This window comes from Rhagoletis zephyria, unplaced genomic scaffold (genome assembly GCF_001687245.7).
Source record: "Rhagoletis zephyria isolate East Lansing unplaced genomic scaffold, Rhagoletis_zephyria_1.1 Rzeph_scaffold_00067, whole genome shotgun sequence".
NCBI lineage: Eukaryota > Metazoa > Arthropoda > Insecta > Diptera > Tephritidae > Rhagoletis > Rhagoletis zephyria.
The window spans coordinates 295727-311968 of record NW_016157151.1 but is presented as its reverse complement, the minus strand read 5'-3'; the positions used below and the strand labels follow the sequence as shown (position 1 = coordinate 311968).

The 16242-nt window shown below is 35.0% G+C and overlaps 1 protein-coding gene and 1 long non-coding RNA gene across 2 annotated transcripts in view; one reads left to right on the top strand and one right to left on the bottom strand.

Annotated features, from left to right (window-relative positions):
• Nucleotides 1–4784, top strand: part of LOC108371372 (uncharacterized) — a 90001-nt gene extending 85217 nt beyond the window's left edge. The window contains exon 3 of the long non-coding RNA XR_001848743.1: nucleotides 4737–4784. This is a non-coding gene — a long non-coding RNA (uncharacterized LOC108371372). The remainder of the gene's footprint in view (nucleotides 1–4736) is intronic.
• sv (paired box protein shaven) overlaps nucleotides 1–16242 on the bottom strand; it is a 432076-nt gene that overhangs the window by 238149 nt on the left and 177685 nt on the right. Inside the window, exon 4 of the mRNA XM_017626900.1 lies at nucleotides 8016–8181. Coding sequence (XP_017482389.1) covers nucleotides 8016–8181 — 166 coding nt within the window. The remainder of the gene's footprint in view (nucleotides 1–8015; nucleotides 8182–16242) is intronic.

Here is a 16242-nt window from a genome sequence, read left to right as displayed (position 1 = left end):
CGAGATACATATATGTGATCATAAGTGGGCGGTGCCACGCCCATTTTCCAAAATTTTATCATAAACGTATTTTGAGCTAAAGAATTGTTGCAAACATTAATGTTGAATAAATTAGCTTCGGTATTTACTGACTTATCGAAGATTTCGTAATTCTCTAAATTACCGTTATATGGGATGTAGGCGTGGTTATTGTCCGATTTTGAAACTTTTCAGCTATTTGGTATGCTGTAGCAAGACCAACAACCGTGCCCAGTTTGGGACAAATTGGTGGCGCGGTTCCCAAGATATACACGTGTAATCATTTTGAGTCAAACCACGCCAACTGTGTCAATGAATTTTCTGGAAAGTGAAGACAATTGTGGGAATCTGTAGATAATTATAGAACAAAAATACACTCTGGGCGGTTTTTCGAAATTGCACTTCGTTTTTGTTTTTTTTTGGTATTATAAGAATATTGCAATTTTTGAGAGACAAATTCGTAACTCGCGACACATTTGATGAAATTTTATTTGAGAGTTGCTGAAGCTTTTCCCTTTACAATAGAAAGATTTCCAGAATAAAATTTGCAAAACAATTACTCTATAATAACTATAATTTAAACAATTGCAATTATTTATATATTCTAGGCCCGCGATTGCAGTGAAATTTTGGCACAATATACTCTAAACTCTTGTTTTTAAGTTCCAAAAAGAAAAAATTGGTCTTTCCAATTTTGACAGTCGTTATCGATTTTTTTTTCTCAAGTTTTAAATAAACATAAGTTGTAAATAAACATTGGTGTTTCAAGTTATACGTTAAATAATGTACGTACTTGTATAATTATTCATTCATTAACATAAAAATTTTATCACTCACACAAGCTTATATGAAAATAGCTATTTACTCAAGGCTTAAGGTGAGCAAAAAATCGATAGTGACTGTCAAAATTGGAAATACCAACTTTTTCTTTTTGGAACTTAAAAACAAGAGTTTAGAGTAGATTGTGCCAAAATTTCACTGCAATCGCGGGCCTAGAATATATAAATAATTGCAATTGTTTAAATTATTGTTATCAAAGAATTAATTGTTTTGCAAATTTTATTCTGCAAATCTTTCTATTGTAAAGGGAAAAGCTTCAGCAACTATCAAAAAATATTTCATCAAATTTCATCAAATGGGTCGCGAGTTACGAATTTTTCTCTCAAAAATTGCAATATTCTTATAATGCAAAAAAAAAGAAGTGCGATTTCGAAAAACCGTCCAAAGTGTATTTTTGTTCTATAATTATCTACAAATTCCCACAATTGTCTTCACTTTCCAGAAAATTAATGAAAATTCATTGACACAGTTGGCGGGGTTTGACTCTTTCCAAAAATCGATAATATTCTTATTTGTCGCATAAAAATGAGAGCAATTACATCAAGAGACTGACTATAGAACCCAGTAGAAATCGGTTGTATGCATTCACGAAGAATGCTTGCTTTATGAGTGGATTAGTGTGAACAATTCATGCGTAGTGATGAATTTCCACGAATAAATTCAAATTCTAGCGAATGTACGTTGTCGTTGTTTTAAGTATATTTCTTGATAAATTTGAAGTGGAATTTTTGTAATATTTTCAGTCTTGTACAAAAATGTCAGTGAACGGACGTGTTGTGCGATACTATTTTCAGCACAAACGGGCTTTTACAAGATATGCGTTTGCATATGTAAGTGCTACTTTTTTTTATGTCCCCGTATATTAAAATATATCAGAGAAGTAGCATTTACATATAGGGATACATATCTTGTAAGAATGCTTTAATTCTGTTCTATTAATGCATTTTTGTATGTTTGAAACATTAATACAGCCATATGCATACAGCAGTAGTACAAGTGTATAGTTAACGTACGCATACGCTCTGAAAAACCACGCGTGTTAAATGGAAATGAACGTTCAGTTATACTGGCATGTATACACAGCAGCAAGCTTATGCCACCAACAGCAATGTCGTGTGCATAAAATTTCTACTGGGAAATGCTACACATAACTAACACACCGACAGAATTAAGAATACATTACAAAACGGACACAGAGAACGTCGCTCATGCTTACAGACACCTGATCGATAAAAAAAAAAAGAATACACACCAAAATCAGTCGAAGTCCAGCCACTTGACAGCATAGGATGAAATCATCTACGCAAAAATAATTTATATTTTCTTTGGCCTTTTGTGCTTTATGTTAGTTTTGTTTTTAAGTTTTTCTTTTAATGTAAGTCGATTTGCCTTTTTGTTGAAATTTGTTGTATTCTAAGTGTTTTTGTATTTAGAGTCTCTGAAGATGGCTTACATTGAGAGCCGAAATATCGGACACTTGTAAAACAAAAATAAAAACTTGACCTCAAAAGAAACCAGAAAAAACATCTACAACTAAAGGTCGATTAAATAAATTCTTGCATATATACGTTACTGGTAGATATTTTCCAGGTTTGGTAGATTTTTTTTCAAGTGGATGGTAAGTATCTTTTTTTTGTCAGTGGCAACCCTGCTCGTAACGTTTTTATTCATGATTCAATAATAGAAAGGTTTTGTAATAAAACAGTCTTCTCGCTCCCACACATAAAATCGGCTCCTTTACTTGTGCAGAATGTTGCTTACTCTACAGTTTCTAGTGATATTAGTAGTAAAACCAAAAATTCGTCATACTAAATGTAATTTTCTAGAACAAGTTTAGAATAGTGACCGTTTAGCTATAAAATAACCAAAAATGCCGATAGATAGAACTTTTTACGCTGATTACAACGATACCAAATTTAGCGCAGGCAAAAAATAATGAAGATATAAGAGGTTTATTTGCTTTGTTTATTTGTATTTTTTATTTTCACTGAATTGTCTATTATGCGCTGGTAATAAGAAGTTTGTAACCGGTAAATAAAGTTCCTGTCAATTTTTAAACCCTTTTCACATTCTGTATACTCTTGTAACCGGTAAATTTTGTTACCATCTCATAAGCTGGTAACAAATTATTGCCCCGTGAAATATTCAATGCCGGGATTTGCACAATTCTTCATAGCTGAATTGCTGAATATTTTAACTGCATTACCAATGTACCTAGAATCGCGGTGACAAGAACTAGTAACATTTTTTGGTAATACAATTTTCCGGTTACAAAATCTTTGGTAACGTGCAGAATAGACCTCTTAGTGGTTTTGGTTTAAAAAACAAGCAGCTATGTACACCAGCTGAAAGACAAATTAATTATCTTTATGGTGGCGTCATTAGCTTTTTTATCAGTTATACTTACAGTTCGTAAGATATTAATATTTAAAAAATTTAAAAACTGAACTTTAACCTTCTAGAACGTCTTGATTTTTTTACTTGCGCCAAATAATTTTGGCATGGTTGAAATGAGCATAAAAAGTTCTATTGATCTGCAGTTTTCCTTTTTGCATAGCTGAACGGTCGGTTCCAGGAAATGATGAATAACTTAAATCAAAAATGCACATATTTATGTATTGTTTAGTATTTCCATTAAAACACCAAATATATTGCAAATTTGCATAGAATAAATAATACACATTTTACTTCTAATTGTATACTTTGCGTACTTTTTGTAGTACCTTTCTATGACCGTTTTCGCAAACGGCGATCACATTCTTCCCCTTTCTCCTATTTCCAAAATACAAATCTGGATAAAGGAGTGTCAAATTTTAGCTGTCACAAATTACAGAACCTTGTATTATTGAATCATGGTTTTTATCATGATACAATAATTTTTAGAAGGTAGTTTCACTTCTTCTTCTTATCGGCCATGTTGGCTATCTGACAGAAAACGTGTTTCGTATTTTTTGTTGTACCAACTTTTTCAAAAAAAAAATCCAGCTTTTGACGTTGGAAAAATAAAACTAAGAAAAGCCAAACATATAGTAGAGAAATTTTCGAATATTTTGTAATAATTTTCTTCATAAAAAATTAACTGCTGCTTTCGTGGATATTGCAACACACGGAATAGATGTAAGGACACAGCTATAAGAGCCACCGCACACCACAGACTTTATCGTCCGCCTATTTAAATGATAGGGCTCGCTTGAAATATGTACATGAAGATGTATGGAGGTGCGCACATTACACCAGCTTAATCGCTCTGACCATTAAGTTGTGGTGCAATGGAAGGTCTAGCGAGCACATCTAAATTGGCGGCCGATAAAGTCCGTGGTGTGCGATGGATCTAATCCATTATAAACAAGAAATATTGCTGTTATATTTTCATTTTTATGATTTTTATTCATGTGATTAGCAGTGGCAAAAATGTATGTATAAAATACGTATATTTATATTAAAAATTAAGTGATCAGTTATGAAACATATAAATCTTTACATGTTCTGTTAAAAAATATCTAAAATAACAAGCGATAATCCCCAAGTTCTATATCGTAGCAGTGGCCACATTGCGTGTTTGTCACAGACACGGTTTATGTCAAAAATTTTGAAGTGAAACTACCTTCTGAAAATTATTGTATCATGGTTTTTATCATGATAATTTCATATTTTTTTTTATATTCTCTTGATTGTCATCTGGCTGTTATTTCTGGAATTTCAAAAAAAATCTTGCTTGGCGTCCATCATTACAATATTGGGTAAACAGTTGGAATATATAAACCTTGCCTTATTCCAATTTGTGAACTTATCACAAAAAATTGCGCGTCCTTTAAGTACAGAGGCAAGGATGACTTCGACTTCTGGCAAGACCACAAACAGCTCGCCGTCGACCAAAGAAAAAAATTTCTACGAAAGGTGACGAAGTGTCCTTATATTTATCCTGCCCAGTATCTTCCCTTAAGTCGAACCCATTAGACTTTATTTTTTTTGGCTTTGACTTTATAGGCTAGCTGAAGAGATCTCAATGATAAGTTACGTTAAATTAAGCCTACACTAACTGAAGCTGTATAATGAATTGAACAATAAACACACTGCAGTAGACAAAAAAAAAAGGTTTTGTTTGGTTGCGGGAAAAGAGATTTAATGCATTGACGGAAATAGTAAAAATTACAATTAAACTACAAAAGCTACACTTTTTAGGTAGGGACAGGGGGGCCCCCTCCCCCAACTTTCAAACTTTTGTCTAGATATTCAAAAATAGTACCACGAAATGCTTGCTCGATAATTCCATCGCGTATCACCCCGCGTGCGCTGGGTTTGGGTCCCGCCACGTTAAAACCCTGTATGAAAAAAACCACATGCCTCGGATGATACCCCTTCCTTTGATGACGATCACGGCAAACATAGGAAGGACTATGATTTTAGGGTATGCAACTGGAATATCCAAACCCTTAATCGGGATGGTGCTTCTGCCCGGCTAGTTGATATCCTAGAGAAAATAAAGGCTGACGTCACCGCCATCCATGAAATGCGATGGACGGGGCGAGGAAGGTAAGCTTGGAGCCTTGCGATGTCTACTACAGTTGCCACGTAAAGGAGCGCAATTCGGTGTTGGATTTGTGATGGGAGAGAGACCGGCGTTCACTCTAGTGGGCGAAAGTCTAGACACAATCCGCATCAAAGCGAGATTCTTCAACATCTCGTTCATATGTGTCAATGCCCGGATGGAAGAGAAAGACAAGGCACCCAAGGATCTCTTAGCTTAGTGCGTATATATTAGCGCTGCCCCCGACACGTATAAAAATCGTGCTTGGCGATTTAAATGCCAAGGTGGGCAACGAAGGGATCTTTGGCACCAGTGTCGGAAAATTCAGCCTCCACATAGAAACGGTGGGCTGAGGCTGATCGACTTCGCCGGGGCCCGAAACTTTGTAGTATGTATTACTGGGTTCTAGTTTAAAAAGATTCATCAAGCTACATGGGTGTGTCCACATCGGGAAACCAAAACGAGCATGTTCTGATAGACGGAAGGCATGCTTCCAGGCACTACTCGCACTACTATATTAATTCAGCCTCCACATAGAAACGGCGGGCTGAGTCTGATCGACTTCGCCGGGGCCCGAAACTTGGCAGTATGTATTACTGGGTTCTAGTATAAAAAGATTCATAAAGCTACATGGGTGTCTCCACATCGGGAAACCAAAACGAGCATGTTGTGATAGACGGAAGGCATGCTTCCAGGCACTACTCGCAGCCAATATACGATCCCACCTCGGTGCAGCAAAAAAAAGGCCCACAAGATTGCAAGGAAAGTTCAACGTCGAAAAGCTGCAATCAAAACAGACGGCCAATGGATTCGCCGCTCGACCCTCACACCTGCTGTGAGAGAGCATTCTTCAACAAACCGACTTTCGTGAGCAGTGAAACCACATTTCCCGCTCATTACTGGTACGATGAGGAGTCTGAGAAAAATGCATGAAATGCTGGCCGACAGAAAAAACACCCGAAAAATTTAGCAGAGAGTTGAGTGACTTACGGAAGGTTTCAAGACTCCTGTAGGAACAACCATGGCGATCAAGTTATCGATGTCCAGAACATACTCAATTAATGGAGGGAACACTTTTCTACCCTTTTGAATGGCAGACGCACCCGATGAGGTGGCTCTTGGATTATTCGAGAGAAAGATTTGCGGAAGATTTACGGGCCTTTACGCGTTGGCGACGGCAAGTACCGCAGACCATGGGCGTAGCCAGGTAGGGTCAGGGGGTACTTAAGCCCCCCTAACTTTCAAATTTTCCTTATATATATATAAAATAGTACCCTGAAATGCCAGCTTAATAGGGTCGATCTTCTGTTTATGTGTTTTTGTACAACATATTTACCTCTATTGGTTGCAATAATTTTAAGCTATAATAAAAAATTTTTAGTAAGTAATTTATTGGTTTTGAATTTTTTTTTTGTATGGCCCTCCCCCCGCCCCTAAATTTCGTTTTGGTTACGCCCATGGCCACATGTCTTCTATATATTAGTTCCAGGGCTTCGAAGCATAGGGATTTTTTCATCGCTTCGCTCCAGTATTTTATTTCGCTCCGAGCTCCCAATAAAAAAACTTTATTTATTTATATTGTTAAAAAACGTAGGCTACATTTTTATTCAACATTTTCCTTTTGCTGTAGAAATGTATCAAGAGCTCTAGAAGTACCGCTACATCCAAATGGAAATTACAAAAAAATCGCTTACGTGTTTTGGCGGTAAGGGCTCTATTAACAAATGTATCTACATATCATCGTTTAAAGTACAAAACCGCGTATCGTCATTCTGCGAAACCGCGTAACTGACATTGGCTGCCAAAAATTGGTTTTGCTCACATAAGCTCTTGGCTCAATCCTTATCCATTTGTCTCAAAATATACTAGCCAGAAATGCGATTTATTTATAAAAAAAAGAATCATTTTGAAATAAGAGTGTTTTTACTCTCTAGAAAATAATATATGCAATCTCACATACGAGGTTTTGCATTATCTTGATACGCGGTTTTGCATTTTGTTGATACGCGGTTTTGTACTTTGAACGACGAAATGTATGTACTTTTATGGGCACAGCTATTTATATGATCCCAATGTATGTATTTTGTCTGGTAAATAAAATGACAGATACTAAGTCATGTTTCTTTCATCGACGATCGAATTCACGTGGGGTTGGTTGGACCTCCGGCTGTATCCGCCACCGTAAGTACGTACATTTGTATCTATGCCAACCACTTACGAAAGGGCAGAGTACCTACCCGATCACATTAGTGTTAACATATTTTTGGACATTTCGTCTAACTGAATATAATACAAATATGTATGTATGTATTCCACTCCGCAACGTCTGGGTTCAAGCCCTGGTCAAAGCAACATCGCAAAAAATATAGAAAAAGGTTTTTTCTTAACAGCGGTCGTCCCTCGGCAGGCAATGGCAAACCTCCGAGTGTATTTCTGCCTTGAAAAACAGCTTCTCATAAAAATACAATCGCCGTTCGGAGTCGGCGTAAAACTGTAGGTCCCCCCGCTTTGTGCGACAACATCAAGGCGCACGTCACAAATCGGAGGAGAAGCTCGGCCAAACACTAACATATGTGTAAGCGCCAATCTATTATTATTATTATTATTATGTATATAAATATACGCTTACCTTGAAAGGATTTTCGATACACAGCCATGACTAACGCGCAATTGTCGTGATATGTCACAAGGACGAACGCCGTTGTGTGCTAATTCAACGATACGTTGCCGTACCACATCGGGAAGCGGTCGTCCATTGACAAAAACGCCACCCAGCTGATTGACGCCTCCGTGACCTGAAAAATACATATCAAATGTACATATGTAATGTTATTGAAATTATTCGAAATCATGGTTTCATGTACAGAAAACTTCGGTTAAGCGTAAATAAATATTTTTTGTAAAGCCCAACCGAACTTCGACCAATTTTTCAGTGTTTGGTCGGCACCGAAGCAAACCGAAGATTTTCAACAAACACTGAATTTCTTTCTTTCTAATTCTAATTTTTTCTTAATGATAAGAAGGCACGTACACACATTAGCTCAAAACACGATAACTTCAAGTAAAATTATTGAATTATTGAGCAAAATTTTACATACACAAAAAAAAAATATGTATGTATATATATGCCTTTAAAAGAATATTAATAAACGACCAACTTCTCACACATGAGGGTGAAATAGCGCACTCACGAAACAACTATTTTATTGATAGTGCCATGGAAATCAGCATAAATATTAGTGCTGGAATTCGGGACTTCGTAATCACGGGAATTATCGCCTCTACTTTTAAATTCCAAAAATTATCTACAATCGACATTCTGAATATAGTAAGCAAATTCTAAAACAAATTTGGTGGAAAAAAGCTCATATCTGAAGGAGTCATTAAAGACTCAATAACTTATACTGGATACTTTTATGCTCAAATTGTGAATGAAAGCTTAGAGAAAGGAGATTTTCGAAACTTATGGAAAACGTCGATCGTTGTACCAATAGAGAAAATAAAAAATACTATCAGAGCTGATGAGATTAGACCCATAAATACATTACCATGTGACGAAAAAATACTAGAAAGAGTGGTGAAAAACCAACTTGTACCGTACTTAGAAGATAATAAAATTATTATTCCACAGCAATCTGGTTTTCGTAAAAGGTATTCCTGCGAAAGTGCTCTGAACTTGGTTATTGCTAACTGTAAAGAAGACTTGAGCAGGAATAAACATATAATAGCTGTCTTCTTAGATTTGAAACGTGCTTTTGAGACGATCGACCAAAATCTGTGCAATGTAGGTATTACCGGTATTGAACTAAAATGTTTTGAAAAGTTTATTAAGAATCGGAATCAAAGAACAGCAATCGGATCATCACTGCCTGATAGAAAAAGAGTATCAATCGGGCTGCCACAAGGATCTGTATTAGCTCCTATTTTGTTCAATATTTATATTAATGATAAAATGATAATGATAAACTAAATTTATGGTTATATAAAGACGTAATTTTGAGAGCACCAAGGTGCAGAACCTAAATATAAACAATGAACCAATTGAAAGAGTTAATACATTCAAATACCTAGGAATAAAAATCGATGACAAATTGAACTTTAATGAACACATTGATTACACGGTGGGAAAGATAGCCAAAAAATTATACTTTACGCAACGAACGTGCGAATACTTAAGTAAAAGGTACAAGGCCATGGTATATAGATCCATAATTGAACCTCATTTCGTTTACTGTCCCACCATATTTTTCATAATGAGAGATAGTCAGATTTATAAATTGCAGAAACAACAAAACCGAGCTATCAGATTCATTCTTACTAAACGTTATGACACCCCTATCAGAAATATGCTATCTACTCTAAACTGGATGAGCATTATTCAACAGCTGTTTTATTATACAATGAAATTTATCAAGAATATTATAGATGGCAACTTACCCGACTACTTGAAAAGCAACATTAAGTATGTCAATAACGTACATTCCATAAATACTCGTAATAGAAATGACTTTAATCTACCTGCTTACAAAACCGAAGCAGATAAATGTAACTTGTATTACAAAGTATTAAAATGTTATAATGAATTGCCAAATGAGGTTAAATCCAGCAATATGAATGAATTAAAAAAAAATTGTTTAATTATTGTAGGAGCCTTCCAATTTAGTGATACATGGGCAATCTTCCGGTCTACCTATCGCAATGCACATACGTACAAAGTATACAGTTTCCCCACGCCAACATGGTTATACCGTTCCCAAACGCATCCGTAAAGTAACCGAAGCTCATCCCGAAACGCATCACTAGATCGATTCAGTGCATCGCCGTTTGGATGCTTGCTTCGCACTTCATATGCATACACGGCCTTTATACCATAGCATGTATTGATACGATTCGGAATTTGGCCACATTTTTCATCACTAAAATTGGTTGCTCATATTAGTAGCTTATACTGTATATTTTAGGTTAGGCTATAACGAGTATATTTTAAGAATTGTGTATAAACTAGGCTTAATAAGCTGTAAAAAAGAAATAAAATAAAAATAAAATATTAAGCTGGGTCAATTAAAGCGACTATTCTTTTCTTTCGGTCCCAAATGAAAAAAATGTAATGTATTTATTAGACTGCGTCAAATAAAACTACCTTTTTTCTTTCGGCCCATAAGAAAATTTCGTTCCCGGTAATAAAATAGTTGCGACAAAATTTCAGCCCCCTATCTAAATTTTTCAGTTAGCGCTCGCAGAGATACGAATTTTTAATGAACAAAATTTTTCCGCTAGTTTTTGAATATTAAATATTAAATATAATCAATAAAAACAATGTATCTTGTTGGCCATTCAATTTTAGTATAATAAGTGCAAGTTTGAAGTAGCTGGGGCATAAAGTCGATTTTTGAAAATTTGTTTAGTTAAAGTTTTCGTTCATTTCTTACCATGTAAACAAGTCGTAGAACACACTTTGTATTGAAGAAAATATCTGACTCAACAATCAACATCAACAAAAAAAAACCAAAAATCTACCGTATATCATAGGCTAGGGTTCCTAGCTACTTCACACTTGCATTTGTTATTCTGATCAACAGTTTTAGGAACGTAGGAACTGAAAATAAATAAAACTCCAGCAGAACTATTTGTTTAATTATAATTGGTATTTGCACAGATACATATACATTGGAAAATATTACAAGTTATGGTCTGATTATGCATACTTCGCATAACTTCGCACAACTTCGCATAAACTTCAAACTGTAATTTCGTATGTATTTTGTATGTATTCCATTACCCAGAAGTTAGCAGAACTTTTAAAAACTTGGCGATCTGTTGAGTTTAGATTTAGCTTCACATTTTCTTAAGTTACACTTTTAGTGCTCTGGTACAAATGGTTGTGCGAAGTTATGCGAAGTATGCATAATCAGACCCTTAGATTAGAAGAATTTCCAAATGTTTGCCAGTCAACCGATTTGTTGACGTGGTTCTTGTTGCTCCTGCTTTCTAAAACCCTAGTTCGCAAGGAACAGATGTGGCAACTATATGTAAATCTGATCGTGCTTGTTTATACAACAAAGGAAACCCAGTTTCCAGCTCCTCCCATTCTTCTAATGGGTCGACTTCAGGGAGGATACTGGGCTGGATAAATATAAGGACACTTCGTCACCTTTCGTAGACCAGAAGTCGAAGTCATCCTTGGCTCTCGTACGTTAAAGGACGCTCAACTTTTTTTTTTTGACAAGTTCACAAATTAGAATAAGGCAAGGTTTATATGTTCCAACTTTTTAGCCAATATGATAATGTTGGACGCCAAGCAAGCATTTTTTTGAAATTTCAGAAATGATAGCCAGATGACAATCAAGAAAATAAATAAAATGCTGACAGGGAATATAAAAAAATATGAAAGAAACGCAGTGCGGCACATTTCTTTGCATCGGATTTTATAAAAATCTTCTCTAAATTCGTCGGCAATGATTTTATTTCTGGCATTTTAAAATCACATAAAATTGAAAATAAAAAATCAAATTGCTCAGAACTTTTGTTGCTTGATATTGAAAATGAGAATGTGTGTGAGAGTTTAAGTTTTGAATTTCAAAAGTATATTAATGGGATTCATGAAACGTCGTTGCAAATGTGAAAGTTGTTGCAAATTTCGCATTTGTTGCAAAATTTGCCACCTGGCGACACAGCTGAGTACTTTTGTATGGAAACTCTTCTGCGATAAAATTTCGACATTGCCATAATATATGAGCTGGCAATCATTGCAAACTCAAACTCGCGAAACACACGATATTTTATTCTTCTCGAATACCTCAAGAAAACGTCCATCAGTTAAGGCTGCTTCGAAATATAATTGTGAGAACTTTTCTTTTTCACGTACGCGCGGCATATCCCCAATAATACCTGAGTAATTACATGTAAGAACAACATTCTTAGCTGCACTTTACCATGTTACGAAAATAAAAAAAAATTTAAAACATCAGCGTTTTTTATAAAAAACCCGACTAGCGTGACCTCCAAAAAAATGTTTTTTTTTTCAAAATAAAAAAAAATCTCGTGTCTTTTTTTTCACAAATAACATATAACGAGTTACATATACGCGTTCCACAAGTAAGTTTTAGAGTTGCTTTGATATACGCTCACAGTAGCTTGTAGAACAAACCTATTTTGATGTAGCGTTTATGAACAGCGTTGCCGCTTTGGTAATTTTTAACCAAAAATGGTTATTTTTTTTTTATATATAAAATTTGGTAATTTGGAAATTTATTTTTCAATTTGGTAACTTTTTTGATTCGGTCCTACATGTCACATAGCGTTAGCGTTTCCATTTATACAAATAACGAATAATTCTTAAAGTTTCGCAAGGCGAAAAGTTGGTCCAGCGTTCCTTGGTTCTAGAATGGTGTGATCTCTAACACAACTGCTTGAAAGTAGCTATTGCTATATCTACCGAGCCCTATCCTGGAAGTTGTGGGCGGCCCTACCTTTCCTTGTCAGTTCATCAGCTTTGCATTTGCCATCAAAATTCCCGTGTACTCCGGCAACTATATGAATAAAGTTCTATGTAAATATGTACAAGTCGTTGATGTTTTTTCAAAACCGTCCATCGACCAGTTGCAAAACCACCTAATCCGCCGTTTTGCAAAAATGCCATTTGGTAACCCTGAACTCCAGGCATCGAGATTTATGCATACAAATTTTAAAATCGTTATTAAAACAACAGATTTGTAAAATAGTAGCTAGAGAAAATATCGCCTAACAAGGTAATGCCTTCAAAGAAAAACCGCTTTTTCGCTCTCCTGCAAAATTTGAGTGCCATAAGATAGGCGGTTTTGCAATTGGTCGATTGGCGGTTTTGTATAAACATCGACGATATGTTCTCGGCCAAAGAGCTACGGTAATCAGCAGGGCACTTTTCGTGAGTCGAAACCTTTCAGGGCTGGGCTGAGATTTCCATTACGGAACCAATTGCTATTCCGTGCAAAGTATAGTGAATTTTTTTATGAAACTCGGTGGGGATACTAATGGAGGTCTCCTTTAACTATATTCATCACTTTCACAATATTGTTGCTAATAGTACTTAAGTTATTTGTTGTTAAAATATCCCGCCTGCTATCACAACATTTTGTTATAACTCCTCACCTATCACTTTTATTTACACAAATATATTATCCTTAGAAGGTTCGCATGCGTTTGTAATACCTTAATATACAATTATTAATTAATTAATTAAGTAAAACGCGTTTATAAATGTCTTCACAAACGTTTGCACATTTCACAAACAAGCAGAAATAACAATGGCTGACAGTAACACAAAATGTATGCTACCATACGTTAAAAAAAATAAACCACAAATAAGTGCGTATAATTAGGGGTATAAGTGTACAATACGTACATTGCTCTTATTAAAAATAATAATATTAGGATCGATAGGGGTCTTACTCCTGATCATAACGGTATAATTTTTTTCGGCGGGAAATAATATTTACTGGTGTTATTATAGTTAAAAGTACACAAATGTAGAAAACGTACATCGCCTGAGGTGCTTTTTCCGTAAAAATCAATACTTCGATAAATAATGAAAATTTTTAATAAAAAATCGCGCAATTTTTTATTACAAATTTTTGCCTGCGGCGATTTTTTCATAACAATCAATACATCGATAAATAATGAAAATTGTTAATAAAAAATCGCGCGATGTTTTATTAAAAATTTTCGCCTGCGCCGCTTTTCCCATAAAAATCAATACTTCGATAAATAATGAAAATTTTTAATAAAAAATCGCGCAATTTTTTATTACAAATTTTTGCCTGCGGCGATTTTTTCATAACAATCAATACATCGATAAATAATGAAAATTGTTAATAAAAAATCGCGCGATGTTTTATTAAAAATTTTCGCCTGCGCCGCTTTTCCCATAAAAATCAATACTTCGATAAATAACTAAGTTAGGTATTGTTGTAGTATTGAAAAGAATTGTCTATTGCGGAAAAAATCGTTAGATTACCAGTATTCGATTTTTAATTAACTGTAATAAACGCTTTCGATGTTATCTATGTTTCTTCTGAGCTACGCTCTTTTTGGAAAAATAAAGGAGATCAAATTCTTGTCCAGTAGCCAAAATTATGCAAAAAAAACTCATTTAAAAATTTAATTTTCATTTCGTAAAATTGTGTTTTTATACGAGTAGTATTTAGTTCTTTCAAACGATGTACATATGTATTTCAGTGTACATACATCACGAAAATTTTGTATAAAATTCCTTAGGCGCCGAGCGCCGCCGCCGTCGCGCCGATATTTTCGTAACTCGGCGGCAGCGGCGTGGCTCGGCAGCGTATACCTCTAGTATGTAACGACCCGGCGATATGCCCATAAAACGATTGATATTTTTGTTGTATTAATTTCTTGAGCATATCAAACATTACTTGAAACATGTCAACTATAATTAAATTATTTTCTTCTTACTTTTTACAGTACAGTCTAAGGAAGTTCCAACGGTATATAACAACCTTAGGAAATTCCTGAAGTATTTTATTTGAATTGAAAATTCAGTACAAATCAGTACAAATTTTAAAAAATCAGGACATTAGCGTACTGATTGAAGAAATGAATAAAATCAGTACAAGAGTTGAAAAATCAGTACTGTACTGATAAAATCAGTACGTCTGGCAACCGTAATCGAAACCCGATACCATGTTAAATTTTTCTCCGAAATTTTTTATCTACGTGTATGCCTAATATGAATCGCCCTGTGCTTTTTGGCAACTTAATTGCCAGCGAAAACCGCGAGAAGGTGCCAAAGTCGGCATAATGCACAGTATACACGATCCAATTGCTTCACAAAAGTCGAGGGTTTTCACTAGGCNAGTACTGTACTGATAAAATCAGTACGTCTGGCAACCGTAATCGAAACCCGATACCATGTTAAATTTTTCTCCGAAATTTTTTATCTACGTGTATGCCTAATATGAATCGCCCTGTGCTTTTTGGCAACTTAATTGCCAGCGAAAACCGCGAGAAGGTGCCAAAGTCGGCATAATGCACAGTATACACGATCCAATTGCTTCACAAAAGTCGAGGGTTTGCACTAGGCATGCCAAAATATCAGGAAAATTGGGATCCCGGGATTTCGGGATATTTTTTAGGTAATCCCGGGATCCCGGGATTTATCCCGGGATTCAAATAGAGTCATAAATTTTACAAATATGAGTAAAAATTCAATATCTGAGAGCATTTAAACTTACCATTAAATAAAACTATTTAAAATTTACGATCAACTGATTGTAAAACTCATATATCGCTCGCTTAGAGTGAAAAGTTGCTAACTTCACTTTAAATGAAAAATTATATTTTGATATAGGAGGCTAGATAAAGTAAAATTGCATCGTATCGAAAAGGGTAAAGGTCTTTGTTTTATGTTTTCTCGTTTATATTCAATGAAAGGAAAATTTGCTAAGGCCAAAAAAAGCTCCGAAAACTCGATAAGGCCAAAAAATTTCGAAATCTTTTAATAAATATCGAATCCCTCCGATTCGTATGGAGTTTTGCTTTGCTTTAAACAGGCAAAATGTTGTATTCAAAGTTTTGCGAAATACTTGAAGAAAATGGCTATACGAAGTTTTTTCCTCTCCTGTACAATTTTTAAATTGGGACTTAGCAACTTTGCACTCTACGCTAGTGATATTTATTAAATCAGACAAATTTTATAGTAAAACATTTTCTTAATTGTATTTAAAAAACCAGGTGATTGAGAACCGTATACATCACAAATAATAATGTAAATACCAGGTACTTTTGAAAGTGACGATTAATAAAAAAAAAACATAAAACAAAAATATACAAAAACAATTTCTCTAAACATGTTTATTCTA